Source organism: Eschscholzia californica, unplaced genomic scaffold, assembly GCF_041429995.1.
Source record: "Eschscholzia californica isolate CP2 unplaced genomic scaffold, dmEscCali1.0.p SCAF_3, whole genome shotgun sequence".
NCBI lineage: Eukaryota > Viridiplantae > Streptophyta > Magnoliopsida > Ranunculales > Papaveraceae > Eschscholzia > Eschscholzia californica.
Genome location: NW_028238420.1, coordinates 54,056,597 through 54,072,222, shown reverse-complemented (window position 1 = coordinate 54,072,222; position 15,626 = coordinate 54,056,597). Strand labels below are relative to the sequence as shown.

Sequence of the window (15,626 nt, the reverse complement as noted above, 5' to 3'; positions counted from 1 at the left end):
TAAGAGGTGCGAGCTTTTAAGAGAGAGGGAAACCATCATAGATCTTATCACTAAGAACCTCTATTTATATAGGATACATTCAATGTAGAGAGAAAGAGAGAGCAAAGTAGATATTTTAGAGCGAAACTTTGTCTATAGACACATTTGCCAACTGAGAAGAAGTAGGAACAAAATCGATTGCTAATGTTCCATATGAAACCAATTCACTCACATTGTGGTAGTTAACTTCAACATGCTTAGTTCGAACATGAAAACATGATTAAGAGCAAGATGCGTAGCTCCCATATGATCACACATCAATCGATATGGAGCATTGAGAAGAAGATCCACCTCTTGAAAGATATAAGAAACAAAGCAAGCTCGACCAGGAGCTCTGTTCTAGGTCTCCCAACAGTAAGGGAGGTCTGTGGAAATCAATGTGATACCTTGAGCCCCATACAGGCTCAGGGCGAGTAGCAAGGTGGGTTGAAGATAATATTTACCAACTTGAGCCGTAATTTGATCAGAAACCCAAAGCAGAGAGATCAACTGGAAAGGGCTCAGTTACTCCGAGCTCAGAATAACCTGAACGAAACAATGTAACGTGGAAAGCTAGATAGTGTCAACGATTCACTTTCCATACACGAACTGTTAAATACCAGAGATCTGTCAGTGTAAGAAGATAAGCACTCATCAGATATTATCCTCTTAACTGTCATTGATACTTGGCTCTCGTCAAGGTTGACGCCTCATCACCGCATCACCCAGGCCTTGCAAAACCATAGCTCATCCACACCTATATAAGCATATTAGGTTTGTCCTAAAAAGGGATCGAAGTTCTCATCCTCAACTCGAACTTTGAATACTTTTCTTCAACAGCAAAAAAAACACCTCCATGACTTGAGCGTCAGAGCGTGCTCTTTGGTTTTTGCAAGCTTTGTTTCATCAATAAGTTGAGAGAAATTCATCATCTGGCCGTAAATCTCGATCATCATAAATACAACGGAGAATATCACTTTTCGACATCAACATAAATAAAGGGAATCTAGTAGTTTTCGTAAGTTTTGGACTTTTTCTAAGTTTTGGAACATAGGTCTAAAGCTTGGTCAATCTCCACCAGCAGGGGCTAACAACATTTTTAACGGGTGTTTTTAGCTGCTCCTGTAGTTCATTCCCTTGTAAGTTAGAGAGTAATCTGCCATAACAATTTAGATTGAAAAACAAACGGTACTAACTTGTAAAACGATTCACTCAACTTAGTTCAGCCAATCCAGACCCAAACACAAAAAAGAAAAAAGAAACATAAACCAACAAGAGAACAAAAGTTTTTTGTAGCAAACAAACTGATTGTCAGTTCGGAAGGCAACTATCGAAGATAAGCAAACAAATGCATCCATATTATATAAGAAAATTAAATCAGAGTACAAGAAAAATAAACTGATTCTCACTTCTCAAGTTAAATCAGCCATCAGTATATGTAACAATAGCAACATTTTTGCTATATGTACTCTCGTTTTTAAATTTCCCAACTTCTCCAACTCTGTTCAGAGGAAAGTAGAGAGACACAGAGAGAGAAAGAGAGAGAGAAAGAAATAGGGTTTTGAAGAACTCTTCAAGAAATATTAACAGAGATATAAGAAGCGTGTAAATACTTGAAGAAAACAAAGAGCAAGCCTTCCATAACTGGCTGGAAATTAGACAAGAAGATAAGCAAAAGACTAATAAACTATCTTCTTCTGTGACAATCTTTTCTTCACAGTGTTGATAGCTTCCTGCTTCTTCTTGTTGATTTCCTCAATAGCTTGTTGGTACTGTAATTCAATCATCTGCAACTCCATACTCAACTCTTCATCTTCATCTTGATTGTAACCGTTGTTATCGTCATCATCACCATTGTCATCTTCTTCACTTTGACCAGCCCAAACTACTGAAGACCCATCACTCATGTTGACTCCGTCTCCTGAGCCAGTCTCAACTACAGGTAGGAATTCTTCGTTACACTCCGTCGATCCTATATCACAACATTCGCATGCATTTGTGATATAGTTAATGCAATTACCTTCAGCAGTAGTTCCTGAGACAAAAGACATCTCAGAACCTCGATCTTCTCCAACAATTGTATTTTTCAAACCATAATCAATATGGTTCATGTCCTCATCCAGCTTTACAAGGTCTGAAGCTTCATGAATTGACTTAAATGTTTCATCAACAGAACTAGATTCAACACAAGGAGGCGAACCTGAAACATTAAGCGCTTCAAAAGCGTTACTATAAGATCCAAGAGAGCCTTCTCCATTTTCATGTTCTGGCCTTTGAATCACATGATGAATTACTGGTGGAGTAACATGAACACAGGGTTTCCAATTTGGTATCAAATTCATAACAGACAAATCAATCAACTCAGCAATGAAGAACATGACATTCTGATCAGTTACTTCCAATGCTTCAACCATTTCACTCGCAACTGATAGTGCTGTATCACTGTCGAGGTAAAAATCGAATTTTATATGTCTTCTTATACAACCTGCAAATAGGTAGATCTAATAATAAAAACAATCTGTTTTGGGAGGAAAACAAGGCATTGAACATAAAAGAGCAATAGAAAGGGAAGGTACCAGGAACCGCAATACTTATAACCAGCAAGACAGAGTTCTCATCAATTCTTTCGCCGCTTACCCAGAACTGATTCCCTTTTCTCGCCCTTTGGACCTCCAGGGAAGCGAGATGTGACCGACCAGCAAAAGAATTATGAATAAAAGTGAGAGTGGGAGGTTCAGTTTCAACCGTTGCATCAACATCCATGGAGGAAATCTGCCTTCTAGATGAGTCATCAGAAATCACACACTGGTGGTCCTTGTAAGATCCTATTTTGGGAGTAACAACACCAGGAACCTGCACAGGACATGGCCCTGCGTAGTCATCCACTTGAAGGAAGGAGTCGTTCAAGAGTTCCTTTGCTGGCAATCTTTGAGCTACTGGGCCTAAACATCTCTCTATAAACTCTTTCGTTGCAGGATCCTTAACCTTAGAGAGGGCTTTCGGCATTATTCCCTGTAAAAACATTTAGATAAGAAACTGCCGAATTACATAAAAGGAAAATATGAAGCAGAGAAAAGGGTTATTTTACGAACAGATCATGGAAGAGCACCAGGTGAAGTTTACTCACGACTTCTTATTCTTTTTAATATCAAGGCAACACTAACTACACTTTCAGTTAAACATAAACTACAGGCAGTTAGCCTTAGTGACCCAAACCTTCAACTTTTGGACTTACAGATGACCCTTACACTGATAAATAGATGGAAATTTTGGTAAGTCTGATATTTACTGTTATGTAATAATTGTGGAGTGAAACTTATTGCAATGTAAAGATTCTGTTTGGATAGTTGGCAAATTTAACAGGAAACAAATTATTAGTGCTAGAGCCTTCTGTAATTTCAGAAGTTTAAGGTTTAGGTTACTAACAACGTGAGTTAAGGACCTTAATTGTTAGAATTAAGGGCCAATATAAGCCTGTGATAGAACTCGAAAAGACAAAAAAATTGAGACTTAAACCCATCACATGGCACTTTTCCGTTACCCTTTCACAAAATAACCGCAAAATAGAGCTAATAGAGTAATTAGTAAATAGTAAGTTCTTTGAAAGACTTACATTTGAGACTTTCTTGTATATCTGAAGAGTGTTTGTACACTCGCTATAAGGATATTCAGATGTCACCAGCTCCAGCAAGCACATGCCAAAAGAGTATATATCAGCCATCTCATTGTAATCTTCATTGTATAGCTCAGGTGCCATAAACTCGGGGGTACCTAAAAATTAATGGATTCACAGATCAATTGCTGCACATAATTGGATGGAAAACTCGGAACTATATAATCAATAGAAAGCTTACACTGAACACCTACTTTGCTAATGTGAGTGATTTAAAGTGGACTTATCAGAGGTCCGGGTGCAACAAGAACCAAATTTGCTCAACTATCAGCTTATAATTGCCTATTTTCTTGGGGTACCTTCTTATCTAATACTAATACTTCTTCAATATTATCGGTACCTACTATTTCCTTCGTATCAACCTTCAATTTTTCTGTTCAGTCTCCTAATATCTACTTTTCTTTACAGTTTTTTTCTTCTAAATTTGCTGATAGATTCTTATCTATATACACATTCTTACATATATTAATACAAATTAAAACTAGACTCATGATTCCACTTTCAAGTACCAGTTCTTGGCATATCAGCATGCAATATGCCTGAGTCACACTAGTTGCATGGCATAGTCACCAAAACAAAATAGTAAAGCTGTTTGTCCAGATACAAGCATAAAAATGTGTTATGTAAAGACCATATGTTGAATACAAAAAACTGCATGTACATGAAAACTGATTTATTATCTTTTCATTAATTTTTCAAAATTAAGATAACATTGTATAATCGCAAGGCAGATAAATTATTTTTTACAAGAGAATAACAAACCAATAATTCCAATTTTTTCTTCTTTCTATTTTCTTTTTCCTACAAGTCCTAGAATAGAGAAATCTAAAGATTAAAGAAGGCAATTTTCCATTTTTAGAATCCAGAAGGTCAAAAGCTTTAGACGTCAACTAAAAAGTAAAATTTTATAGCTGTAAGAGCAAGGAGTACGGCTTAATGCAATTCAAGGTGCATTCTTCATGGTAAATAGGTGGGTACTCGACTAAACCATTCCGTGTTTACGTAATTAGTGACTATCGAAACTCCATCAGGCTAAAATCTAGGTTAGACAACAGATTCCAGTACAAGGTGAACCTGTTGATAATGCTTACTTTAAAACCGTACCTCCTTGAGGGATGTGATATCTTAGACCACAGTGCCTTGTAGCTGGCTAATGTGCTATCTGCTTATTAAGTCCTTTCCTAGAAACAAACTCTAAGTCATAACCTGAAGGTACTGAACATGATTCTCTACTATTGGGAAATAACCAACACTAATACACTTCGAACAATAAGGCCCTATTTCTGCATAAGTTAACACCAGTTACCTAGTGAGTAGTGACAACGCAATATAGTGTTAAAACATGTAATGTGTGTGGTGGCATGTAGGTACGACTTATTTCTCAGACCTGTTCTAATAAGCTTCCGGGTTATGCTTAAGATTAGCCATCTCCAAACTAAAAGTTGACAGATTTAGATAGCAAGGGAACATAATCATACCAAGTACACTTTGTGCACTAGCTTGTTCCATGACAGTTGCTAAGCCCAGATCCCCAATTTTGACTTCCCCATGGTTACCATTGATAAAGATGTTATCACACTTCAAGTCCCTATGTATAATTGGTGGATCATGACAGTGAAGATAGTCCAACCCCATTAATATCTGCCTTGCCCATCCCTTCACAGCCTTCAAGTCCACCTTCTTGTGTTTTATACGATACCTTAATGAAGAAACCAAACCCATTTAGCACCAACCAAACCGACCAAAATAAAAAATTTCAAGTAACAATAAGTGAAAAGGAACAAGAAAAACAAGGAAGATAAAATAAAGTTAAAGAACACTGACGAAAAATCACGAAAATTAAAACGTTGAACTTACTGTCTCAAACTACCAGAGGTGAACAGTTCAGTAATGATATTAACAGTCTTCTTCTGATAATCAATCCACGAGCTGTAGAACTTCATTATGTTATTATGTTTCAAATATTTCAAGAGATGCACTTCAGAGTAGAGCCTTTCCAAGTCTTGTGGACATCGTAAAACTTCATCAATCCTAACTTGATTCCAAGCTACTTCAATTCCATCAACTTCATCAAATGCCTTATATCTATTTAAAAAAACCATTATAACTATTAGAATCCATAACAAAACACAAAATCTCCACATACAAAAATTCAGAAAAGTAAAATAAAATTACATACACTGTTTTAAAAGCGCCTCGACCAAGAATCTCTTTATACTACAAACAACAATCAGATAATCAAGTAAAAGAGGAGATCTGAACAAACAAAATAAACAATTGAACTGTGGGTACAAGATTTACCTTAATATATCGAGATGTTGGATCAATTTCAAGCACATCAGGATCAGGAGGTTCTGGATGATCTGAAGAATTTTCAATTGATTCTGTTCCACCGGAAAAATCCATCTTGAAGAGAAAAACAAAGTGCGAAAACTCGACGAGCTATAAACGCTCGAACGAGATATCGCAGCTCCAATACTCAATCTGTTCGATTTTCTAATCTTCTACCACCTAAAAAGAGAAAAAGAAAAAAGTAAAGGAAAGGAAAAACGAATACCCAAAAGTTAATCGCATAAAAAACCCTAATTTCAAAATTCACAAAAACACCAAATAGAGAACAAAAATGAATACCTAAAAGTTAATCGCCTAAAAAAACCCTAATTTCAAAATTCACAAAAACACAAAATAGAGAACATAATTGAAAGAGAAAAAGAAGATTAAAGGAAAAAAGACGAATTAGGGTTTTACCTGTAAAAAAAAACTTGTGTTTGTTTCTTGAAGAGGACGTTCGGAATTGAAATTGGCAGAATTGAGACGAAAGCGAAAACCCTAACCCTAAGTAACCGGCTCGAATGGTGGAGAGCTAGAACAGGTGTTTGTTAACTGTTGTTACCTTCTTCAGCGCCTTACAGCGAAGCAGTAGTCTTCTCTCTCTCTATAAAATTCCCTCTTTCTCTCTCTCTCTAGAAGAATTCGTTCTCTCGAAAACAATCTGGAGGGGACGAAAGAATGGCAACATCGCAACGACCTACTATTTATACCTATCTACAGAAAACAAGAGACGGAAAACTTGCTCTTTTGGGGTTTGGTTTTAGCCGAGAAACTCGGACAGCACGTACCGGTTGTACCAGGTCTTGGAAAACGGCAGGCATTGTCGAAGGGAAAATAAGAAAGTACCACTTAGGTTAACCACAATGCCTCCGCCAAACAAAAATTGACCGCAATGGGTCGGACCTCTATGACTAATGGCTTAGCCAGTCATGTCAATCCCATTTGGATGGGATTCCCTGGCCGACCACAAAAGGGTAATCCTATATAACTCGCATATGGGAATCCTAATAAAAAAAAAAAAAAAAGACTTCTCATCTTTTTTGTGTAATGGTTATTATTGAATTTTATTTCGAATAGGACTCTGACTTTAGAATTCTATATAAAAGGGTTTCATTCGAACGAGAGTATGTGTGAAAAATTCTCAGAAGTTCTGGCTTTCTAGCTACACTGGTAGAAGACAGAAAATATAATCAAGCGATTAATCTAGTCAAAAGATAAGGTGTTCTCATTTTCATTGCTCACGTAGGTTGTAGGTAACTCAAAAGGTAGAAGATCGAATTGGTTGCTCGGTTGTCTCAAGTAGAGGAGCTGCACAAGTTGAACTCTATATCTGTGGGAGAAAAACAGTCAAATCGGTTGGAGGAAAAAAGTAAATTAAGGTAATTCTCTCACTCCTATGTCATCTTTAATTTTGGCATGAGATCTGGGCAACCTAGTGTTAGATGTTTAGACATCAGAGATTCTGAACATTAGGTGTTTTCATAACCCAATAAAGCCAGGACGCCAATAAAGGGGTAGCTCCCTTTTCGTCAAAGTAAAAAGAGAGAGAGGGAAGAAGGGAGATAAGAAAAAATCACCGGCTAACTTTTAGTTCATCTTCAGTTTTGGGCAACCTAATCTTAGATATTTAGACACCTGAGATTTTGCTTAAAACATTAGGTGACTCCATAAATCAACAAAGATCGCCAGTAAAGGGGGGAGCTCCCTTTTTCTGACAAAGTAAAAAGAGGGAGAGAAAAAGAAGGAATCACCGACCAACAACCTTTTGTTGGAGAATGAGGGTTGGTTAACATTAACGTGACGACGCCAATTTGTGTCGTTAGGTCAAAATCAAATGGACATTACCTTCTTTTGCTTGCATTGCTTCTAACTAAAATATGTTATAAAAGAGATTGCCTTTAGCACCATTGCCTATAAACTCCCAATTAAAATTATGCTCTTGATTTCTCAAGATATACACAAATTTTATAAAACAAAATGGATGAGAAAAAGGTAAAGCTCTAAGAAGGGGAAGGCAATCTCTGCCAAGAAGAAACCACGATTGGAATCAAACCAAAAATCTTATCAAAATATCCAAAATCTTGCTTCTACTAAAACTAGAAGATCGGATTACATTGAGAAAAATACTAGAAAAGAAAACTTTAACGATGATGATCGTTATAGTCCTCGATAAAAAAAAAGATGTTATCATGTACCACAACCACTACCAAAAGAAAAGAGAGAAATTGTTAGGAAAATAAGGTCGGAGGAGAGTGGCAGGGGAAATATTACAGCGCGTTGGATACGAATCAATGACATTGAGTCAAAGAGGAAAGTGTAGGGGGATAAATTGGATATGAGGATGACGTACGAACAAATTAGAGGTTTTTTAGAGAGAAAAAAAAAGCTAGAGAGAGATACAAAAAAAAATTACCTACAATTTCCATGGATTTTGTGGTTCTAATCTGGGGACCTATAGATGGAGGGAGAAAATGAGAAAAAGAAACATGTGGCGGTGGTGATTGGAGAAGAAGAATTTTCTTTTTTATAGTTGTCCCTCGAAGATGATTGTCGACCAGCGTGCATGAAGAAGAAGAGATGAGGTGGAACAGTTGATGATATGGAGGATAGAAAAAGGGGCGAGGTGGTATAGTTTAAAAATTAAAAAAATTAAAATGATAACACTTATGGAAAAAAATATTTTGGCTGTCAAAACGAACTGCCAGACACTTATAGAGGTCAAAACACATAGTTAGTCCCAAAATGGGGGTCAAAACAGAATTTGCCTTTTATCCGTTATGTGATTACAAATCAAAGACATTTTGATTTTTTCGAATAAAAAAGTGGATCGATTTCAAAGTTTTAATTCAGAAAATACATAAGGAATACTAATTATCTTTCCAATCTTAAATCGATAGTAATATTCGGTTATGAATCATCTGTGATATCTAACAAACTACAATCGATCCCATCACCATTGGGAGAAGAACAAAACTAAACTAAGGTTAAGAACTGATCTCTATGATTTATCTCCTTCTAACACTTTTTTGCAAATCGATGAATGCCTATCATTACTGGTATGACAAGTGAAAATAAATGTAGGCGGAGCGTATAAAGAAAACTGAGCATCAACCACTGCTATAGCAAAAACTCATCAAGGACTGGTCATTGGTTCTGAGGGAGAGAATTTTCCGTCGTCTCATCTCCCCATAGCAAACTGGTAAAGAAATTCTATCTAACGACGCTCGTATCATGTCCTGTGACAACTGATAACCAATGTGTTGGACATTTGTGGATCAGTCGACACGTTAAGATACAACATTGCAGTCGTACTTGCAATTCAACCGCACACGAACTTGTAGCATTGTTTTAACCCTTGGTTCCTACTTCGTTGTTGTTTAGTCCTATTTCAGTTAACTACTTACAATTTTAGTCAGGATTTAACATTTACTCTAACCCAATGTAACTGACAAATTGTATTATTAATAATGACCTGAAATTAACTCTAAAGAAAAAGGGAGCCCCACGAGTAACAAGAAAGGAAGTTATAGACACTCTTTTCCGAATCCTAATGTTGATACTCATTTATTTTGTCAATGTTTTGGTGAAACACAAATTTACGAAGTACCAACTTTTGAGTGGAAACAAAATATTTTGTTTCCTCCAAATACTAGCCACCTTTAGTGTTTTTTTTTTCAGTTCCTCCTTCCTCCATCTATATCCACCAATTTCGATCACCATCCCCAACCACCACTTTCGACTACCACAAACATCATTTTTCCCCACTCTCTCTCAGATTTAGCATCTTTCTGATCTCTTTCTCATTCAGATATTTTCTCTCTGTATCTCTCTTTGATTTCTTCAAACCAAGACCACATATATCCATAATAGTAGTGATATTTTCTCTTTGTGTCTCTCTAAAACGGGCAAACATAAAACAAGTCATAAAATATATCTCTACTACAACAATGACAAATGACCACACTCATCTCCATATTATATACAAACATAAAACTTATTATTGATGCGTTTGACTGAGATATCTGAGTGAAAGATTCGTGAGAGAGAAAGAGAGATACGAGAGAGACACCAAAGAGAGAGAATCTGAGAGAAAGAGAGAGATAAAGTGAAAGAGGGGAAAAACAAAGCCAGAAAAGAGAATGCGACCCTTTGTCTACGCCGTGAGAAGAAGGGTGCTTTGGTAGAAAAATTTAATTTTCCCACTCTACAAAATTGGTGGTCAATATATGGAAACAATTTTATGTGGACAAATGGAAAATCTTATATAGAAAATAATTTTTATAAGGGCACATTACTCCAATATGTTTGACTCGTGGCCTCTAAAAATTAGGGTCTGTTTGATAGCCACTTTTTCCAGGGAAAAGAGAAAAATTTACCCTAAAAGATAAATTTTCCTTACGTTTGATTGACAATTAGGAGAAAAAGCAAAGCCCTATCACGTGACCTTTTTACCCAACTTTTTCTTCTAAACACGGGAATGTTTTACCCAGCTTTTATAAGAGAAACTTTTTCTCTAACCTATTGAAAAAAAAATACTAGTACTACCCACTTTGTCCAACTGTTGAAGTGTTAAAGTTAATTTAGTACTCACCAAGGTCTTAGGTAGTTTTTCCATTTCCCTCAAGTTATGTAATGTTTCTGATGGTTTTGAATGGATGGCGACTTCGGTTTATGGCCCGTGTGTTTCTTCTCTCAGGGAGTCGTTTTGGATGGAATTGGATTCAATTTTTTATCGTTGGAATCTTCCTTGGTGTATTGGGGGGGACTTTAACGTTACTAGATTTGGTTTTGAGAAAAGGAATAAACATTCCATCACTTCTAAGATGAAGAGATTCGATGAATGGGTAGGGAGGAATGAGCTTATTGACCTTCCGGGGAATGGGATGGCTTTCACATGGTCCAACAATCAATCGTGTCCGGTGATGAGTCGTTTGGACAGATTCTTAATCAACAAAGCATGGGAGGATCGGTTCCCTACAGTATCTCAAATTATCTTGCCTAAGCCCTTGTCGGACCATGCTCCCATTCTACTGAAATCTAATGTCAAGAGCTCAGGTAATCCTCCATTCAGGCTTGAAGATATATGGTTGATGGATGGGGAGTTCATTCCACAGGTTAAAATGTGGTGGGAGGAGATGGATAAGAATGTTTCTTTTTGGAATAAATTGAACATTGTGAAAGAAAAGGCGAAGAAATGGTCGAGAGAAAAGTTCAAAAAACAGAAGGAGTCTTTGGCTCGGCTTCAAGAGGGGATACATAGTTTCGATAAGTTGGAAGAAACTACGAATTTAAGTGATGAAGATCTAATACATAGACAGAGTTTGAGAGTGGAGATGGAGAAAATTCTCCACCTTCAGGAGATTAGTTTGAGGCAAAAATCGAGAGTAAATTGGCTGGAGGCAGGAGATAGGAATTCAAAATTTTTTCATGGAATCATTAACTGTAGAAAGAGATCGAATCGGATAGCGGCTTTGAGAGTAGGCGACGAGCTAATTTTGGAGGACAAGCAGATCAAATGCCAGGTGGTCGAGCACTTTGCTAACATTTATAAGGAGCCAGCTATGTGGAGGCCGGGAGTGGGCAGTCTAAACTTGCCATCGATTTCGAATCTTCAAGCGGAGTCTTTGGAGGGGGTATTCACGGAGGAGGAGGTTCTTCTCGCAATCAAAGATTTGGCGAAAGATAAAGCTCCGGGGCCGGATGGGTTCCCCATCAAATTTTACGTCAAATGTTGGGACATCATTGGAAGTGACTTTATGAAGGTACTCTCGGACTTTTGGTTCTCGGGGAGCTTGGATTGGAGACTGAACCAATCGTTCCTTGTGCTCATTCCCAAGAAGGACATCACAGAATCATTGAACGACTATAGACCAATAAGTTTAGTGGGGGGTCCTTACAAGATCATCTCTAAGGTATTGGCAAACCGTCTTAAGTCGGTTCTGGATTCCATTATTTCTCCTAATCAAGGGGCTTTTATTAGTGATAGGCAAATTCTAGACGGGGTTTTAATTGCTAACGAGCTGCTGGACTCCAAGATGAAATCGAAGTCTTCGGGTATTATGGTAAAGGTGGACTTGGAAAAAGCGTACGACAAAATCAGTTGGGATTTCTTATACGATATCATGACTAAGATGGGTTTTGATTACAAGTGGAGAACGTGGATTTTTAACTGTATCTCGTCAGTTTCCTTCTCGGCTCTGATTAATGGTACTACGTCGTCTGTGTTTATGAATTCCAGGGGGATTCGCCAAGGGGACCCACTATCGCCTCTTCTTTTTTTGCTCGTGGCTGAAGTTCTGAGTTGTATGGTTAAAAGAGGAGAACAGATTCATTGGTTCGATGGCTTCAAGGTGTCAGATAACGGTACGCCTATTACTCATCTTCAATTTGCGGACGACACCCTATTTTTTATTAAGGAAGACATCAACCAGATCCGCAAATTAAAAGATACACTCATTTGGTTTGAAGCAGCCTCCGGTCTTAAGGTAAACTTCGGAAAAAGCCAAGTGATTGAAGTTGGCAAGGTGGAAGGTTTAGACGACTTGGCCACGATTTTTGGTTGTGTTAAAGCATCTCTTCCTATCTCTTATTTGGGTCTGCCTCTGGGTTGCTCATACAGATCCAAACATTTATGGGACCCAGTTATGGAGAAGGTGGCTAGACGCCTCTCTCCATGGAAGGCAAGACTCCTATCTAGAGGGGGGAAATTGACTCTTATCAAAGCGGTGTTATCGGCTCTTCCTATTTATTTCTTATCTCTTTTCTCGGTTCCAGCCTCGGTGTGCAACGAGTTGGAAAGAAAGTTCAAGGACTTCTTTTGGGATGGCGAGATGGACAACAAGAAAACCCATTGGGTGGCATGGGAGATTCTATGTAGGCCGATCGATCAAGGGGGCTTGGGTATCAAAAGTTTGAGGAGGATGAACGATGCTCTCTTATCTAAATGGCTTTGGAGGTTCGGCAAGGAAAGGAATCTATTATGGAGGAAAATTATAAAGGAAAAATATGGGGAAGAGGATCTAGGGTGGATTTCGAAACCTCCTAAAAAAGCATACGGGGTCTCGGTTTGGAGGGGGATTTTCAGAAGATGGCACAAGTTTAAATCAATTTCAAAAATCAAGGTCGGGGACGGTACGAATACGAGTTTTTGGGGGGATGTTTGGGTTAAGGATATCTCTCTCAAAGAAGCTTACCCAAATCTTTTTGTGCTCTCCGAATCGAAGGATGGGACTGTGAGTGAGTTCTTCGATATTAATTCTAAGGTTTGGAGGATGGATTTTAGGAGAGGGCTTTATGATTGGGAGGTGGAGGAGGCATATCGTCTTTTAAAAGAATTGGAGCCGTGTTGCCTATCCAGTGATCCGGACGCTAGGATTTGGATTTCAAATCCGGATCCGACTAAGGTAGACGTATCAGTTAGAGCGATGTTTTTACAATTGACAAATCAGGAGGTGGAGATCAATCCGGTCTTTAGAGATGTTTGGAGAAAGAATATACCCATGAGGGTGAGTGTGTTTATTTGGGCTGTGATCTGGGATAGGATTCCAACCATGGACAATTTGAGGAAGCGAGGTTTTGTTTCGCCTAATCGTTGCGGCTTTTGTGGGAAAGATGAAGAATCAGCCGAGCACATTTTTCTCCATTGTGATAAGACGAGGGACGTGTGGAACAATTTCACGAGTAGTATTGGTATTGCATGGTGTAGCCCCGGGTCCATTAGTGATCTCATGCTCGCTTGGAAAGGAATTAAGGGCAGTAAACACAAGAAGGCTATCATCAACATTATCCCTAAAGCAATCATTTGGGCGATTTGGAGTGCTAGAAACGATGGAATTTTCAGAGATAAATCCCGATCGCCAGAATACATCTTCTTCGCGGCTAAATACCTTATTTACCATTGGAGTAGATTGTACAAGTGGGCTAAAGTTTTCTCTTTCAACTGCATGGTCGAGTCGTGGGATGTTTTTGTTAAGTCGCTTTAGAGTGCGTTTTTTTGTTTTGACTCCTTCCTGTTTTTTTTCTTTTTTTTGCTTTTGGCCCAGTTGCCGAGTGTCTCTGCCCGAATGTAATCCTTTCGTTTCTTTTTATTAATTAAATCAACTTATTCAAAAAAAAAAAACCACTTCTCACCTCTAATTTTCTTCTTTATTTTCAGTTATTATCACTCTAGATTATTCACTCTTTTCAACATCTAATTGTGATTTTAAACTACTGCTAATAATTTTGTAAAGAGGGCATAGTAAACTCTCTCTAGATTATTCACTCTCTCTAGATTATTCACTCACTCTAATGAAATCTTAAAACTCTTGTGTATAAGTTTGTGAAGAGGGCATAGTAAACTTGAATACTTGATTGTGCTGGAACACTTTTCTACCCTGCTTACCAAATTTACCCAAAAGTTATAATACTAAAAGTTCATCATCAACAAGAATGAGTGATATAGGTGTTGGAGATTATAGAGAAATGATTAGAGCTGCTTCTCAAAGAGGATTAAAGAATAAGATCAATATCAATGCTGAATTCCCATCTACTAATACGATTCAATTAATCATCATTATGATAATCCTCACGTACCCAGAAGTTTAATTTACAGTTGGAATTGGGAGAATTGATAAAGATAAAGCTTTTGATTTTGATGAAAATATTCAAGTGAATACAGAATCAATCTACCCAAGAAGCACAAGTTATGCAGTTTCATCTAAAAAAATCTACTAATACTTTCTTCTCCTAGAGAGAGAAAATACTTCATGGCAAAGGATAAAGGTGATGAAGATCAATTCCTCTCTCTCTAATGAAATCTTAAAACTCTAATTTTCTTACTTATTTTCAGTTATTAACCTTTAATGATACCATGAGGTCCATGACTAAGATAACTTGTATCATTACATTGGCAATGAAGTCTTAAACTTTAATGATACTTCTTTCTCTATCAGTCTTCTTCCTGATTTGGAAGACATCCATACTTTTCTTCTATAGAGAGAGAGAAGAAGAATCCATCATTTAATTACCATCATTGATGTTCTTGTTCTTCTCATGATAGTTGATGTTTTTCCTCTCTAACAAAATTTTTTTTGAAGCTCTTTCATAAGCTTTTGATGTTGCTTTTGCAATTTCAAAAGTACCAGATCAAACTCTAACACCATATATCAATTTCCTTTCTTCATCTTCAGAAGAGGAATCGGTTGTGTCTGGGTCGTTGCAGATAATTCAGATAATTTTAGACCGTTTCTCTTGCCGAACCAAACAGTGGAAAATATGAAAAGATTTATGGAGAAAATTATTCCCAGAGAAAAAATTTCTCTGAGTAAAATTTACCCTATTTTTTTTCTTTTCCCCAAAATGCTATCAAACACAACCTTAGAGTTTTTTACTGCCCTTCCCTTTTTCTTCTTCCATGAACCATAGGCAACACCTCCTCCTTCTTTTTTTTTTTTTTTTTGTTGAAATTGCCTCCTCCTTCTTCATCACCAACAACTAATTTTGTAGAAAGAGAAATTGCGGAGAAATTGTTGATCATGACAAGACCAAAAAAATCAAAGAATATTGCTGAAGAATCTTCCGAAAGAGAAATATAATTTTCATTCCAACATAAAACTTAGATTTG

General features: G+C 37.3%; 1 protein-coding gene across 3 annotated transcripts; it reads right to left on the bottom strand.

The window, feature by feature from the left end:
• Nucleotides 1-1,355: 1,355 nt before the first annotated feature.
• Nucleotides 1,356-7,093, bottom strand: LOC147551900 (putative serine/threonine-protein kinase WNK7). Of its 3 annotated transcripts, none has more exons than XM_086670056.1 (8): nt 6,440-7,093; nt 5,993-6,202; nt 5,871-5,908; nt 5,549-5,776; nt 5,170-5,390; nt 3,632-3,789; nt 2,595-3,030; nt 1,356-2,503 (listed from the first exon to the last, which is right to left on the bottom strand). In XM_086670056.1, the coding sequence occupies exons 2-8, from the start codon at nt 6,095-6,097 to the stop codon at nt 1,698-1,700; spliced, it is 1,992 nt and encodes a 663-aa protein (XP_086526182.1). In that variant the 5' UTR covers nt 6,098-6,202; nt 6,440-7,093; the 3' UTR covers nt 1,356-1,697. The 3 variants fall into 3 exon arrangements, with proteins under 3 accessions (XP_086526182.1, XP_086526183.1, XP_086526184.1); XM_086670057.1 differs by having other exon boundaries at nt 6,323-6,730; XM_086670058.1 differs by lacking the exon at nt 6,440-7,093 and adding an exon at nt 6,249-6,306.
• Nucleotides 7,094-15,626: the final 8,533 nt, after the last annotated feature.

Bases quoted from the DNA above. Each gene is read 5' to 3' on its own strand.
- LOC147551900 (XM_086670056.1), bottom strand. From the start codon at position 6,097: ATGGATTTTTCCGGTGGAACAGAATCAATTGAAAATTCTTCAGATCAT. The intron at 5,909-5,992 runs GTAAATCTTGTA...TGTTGTTTGTAG, and splicing joins CAACATCTCGATATATTAAG to TATAAAGAGATTCTTGGTCG. The intron at 5,391-5,548 runs GTAAGTTCAACG...TTCTTCATTAAG, and splicing joins ACCTCTGGTAGTTTGAGACA to GTATCGTATAAAACACAAGA.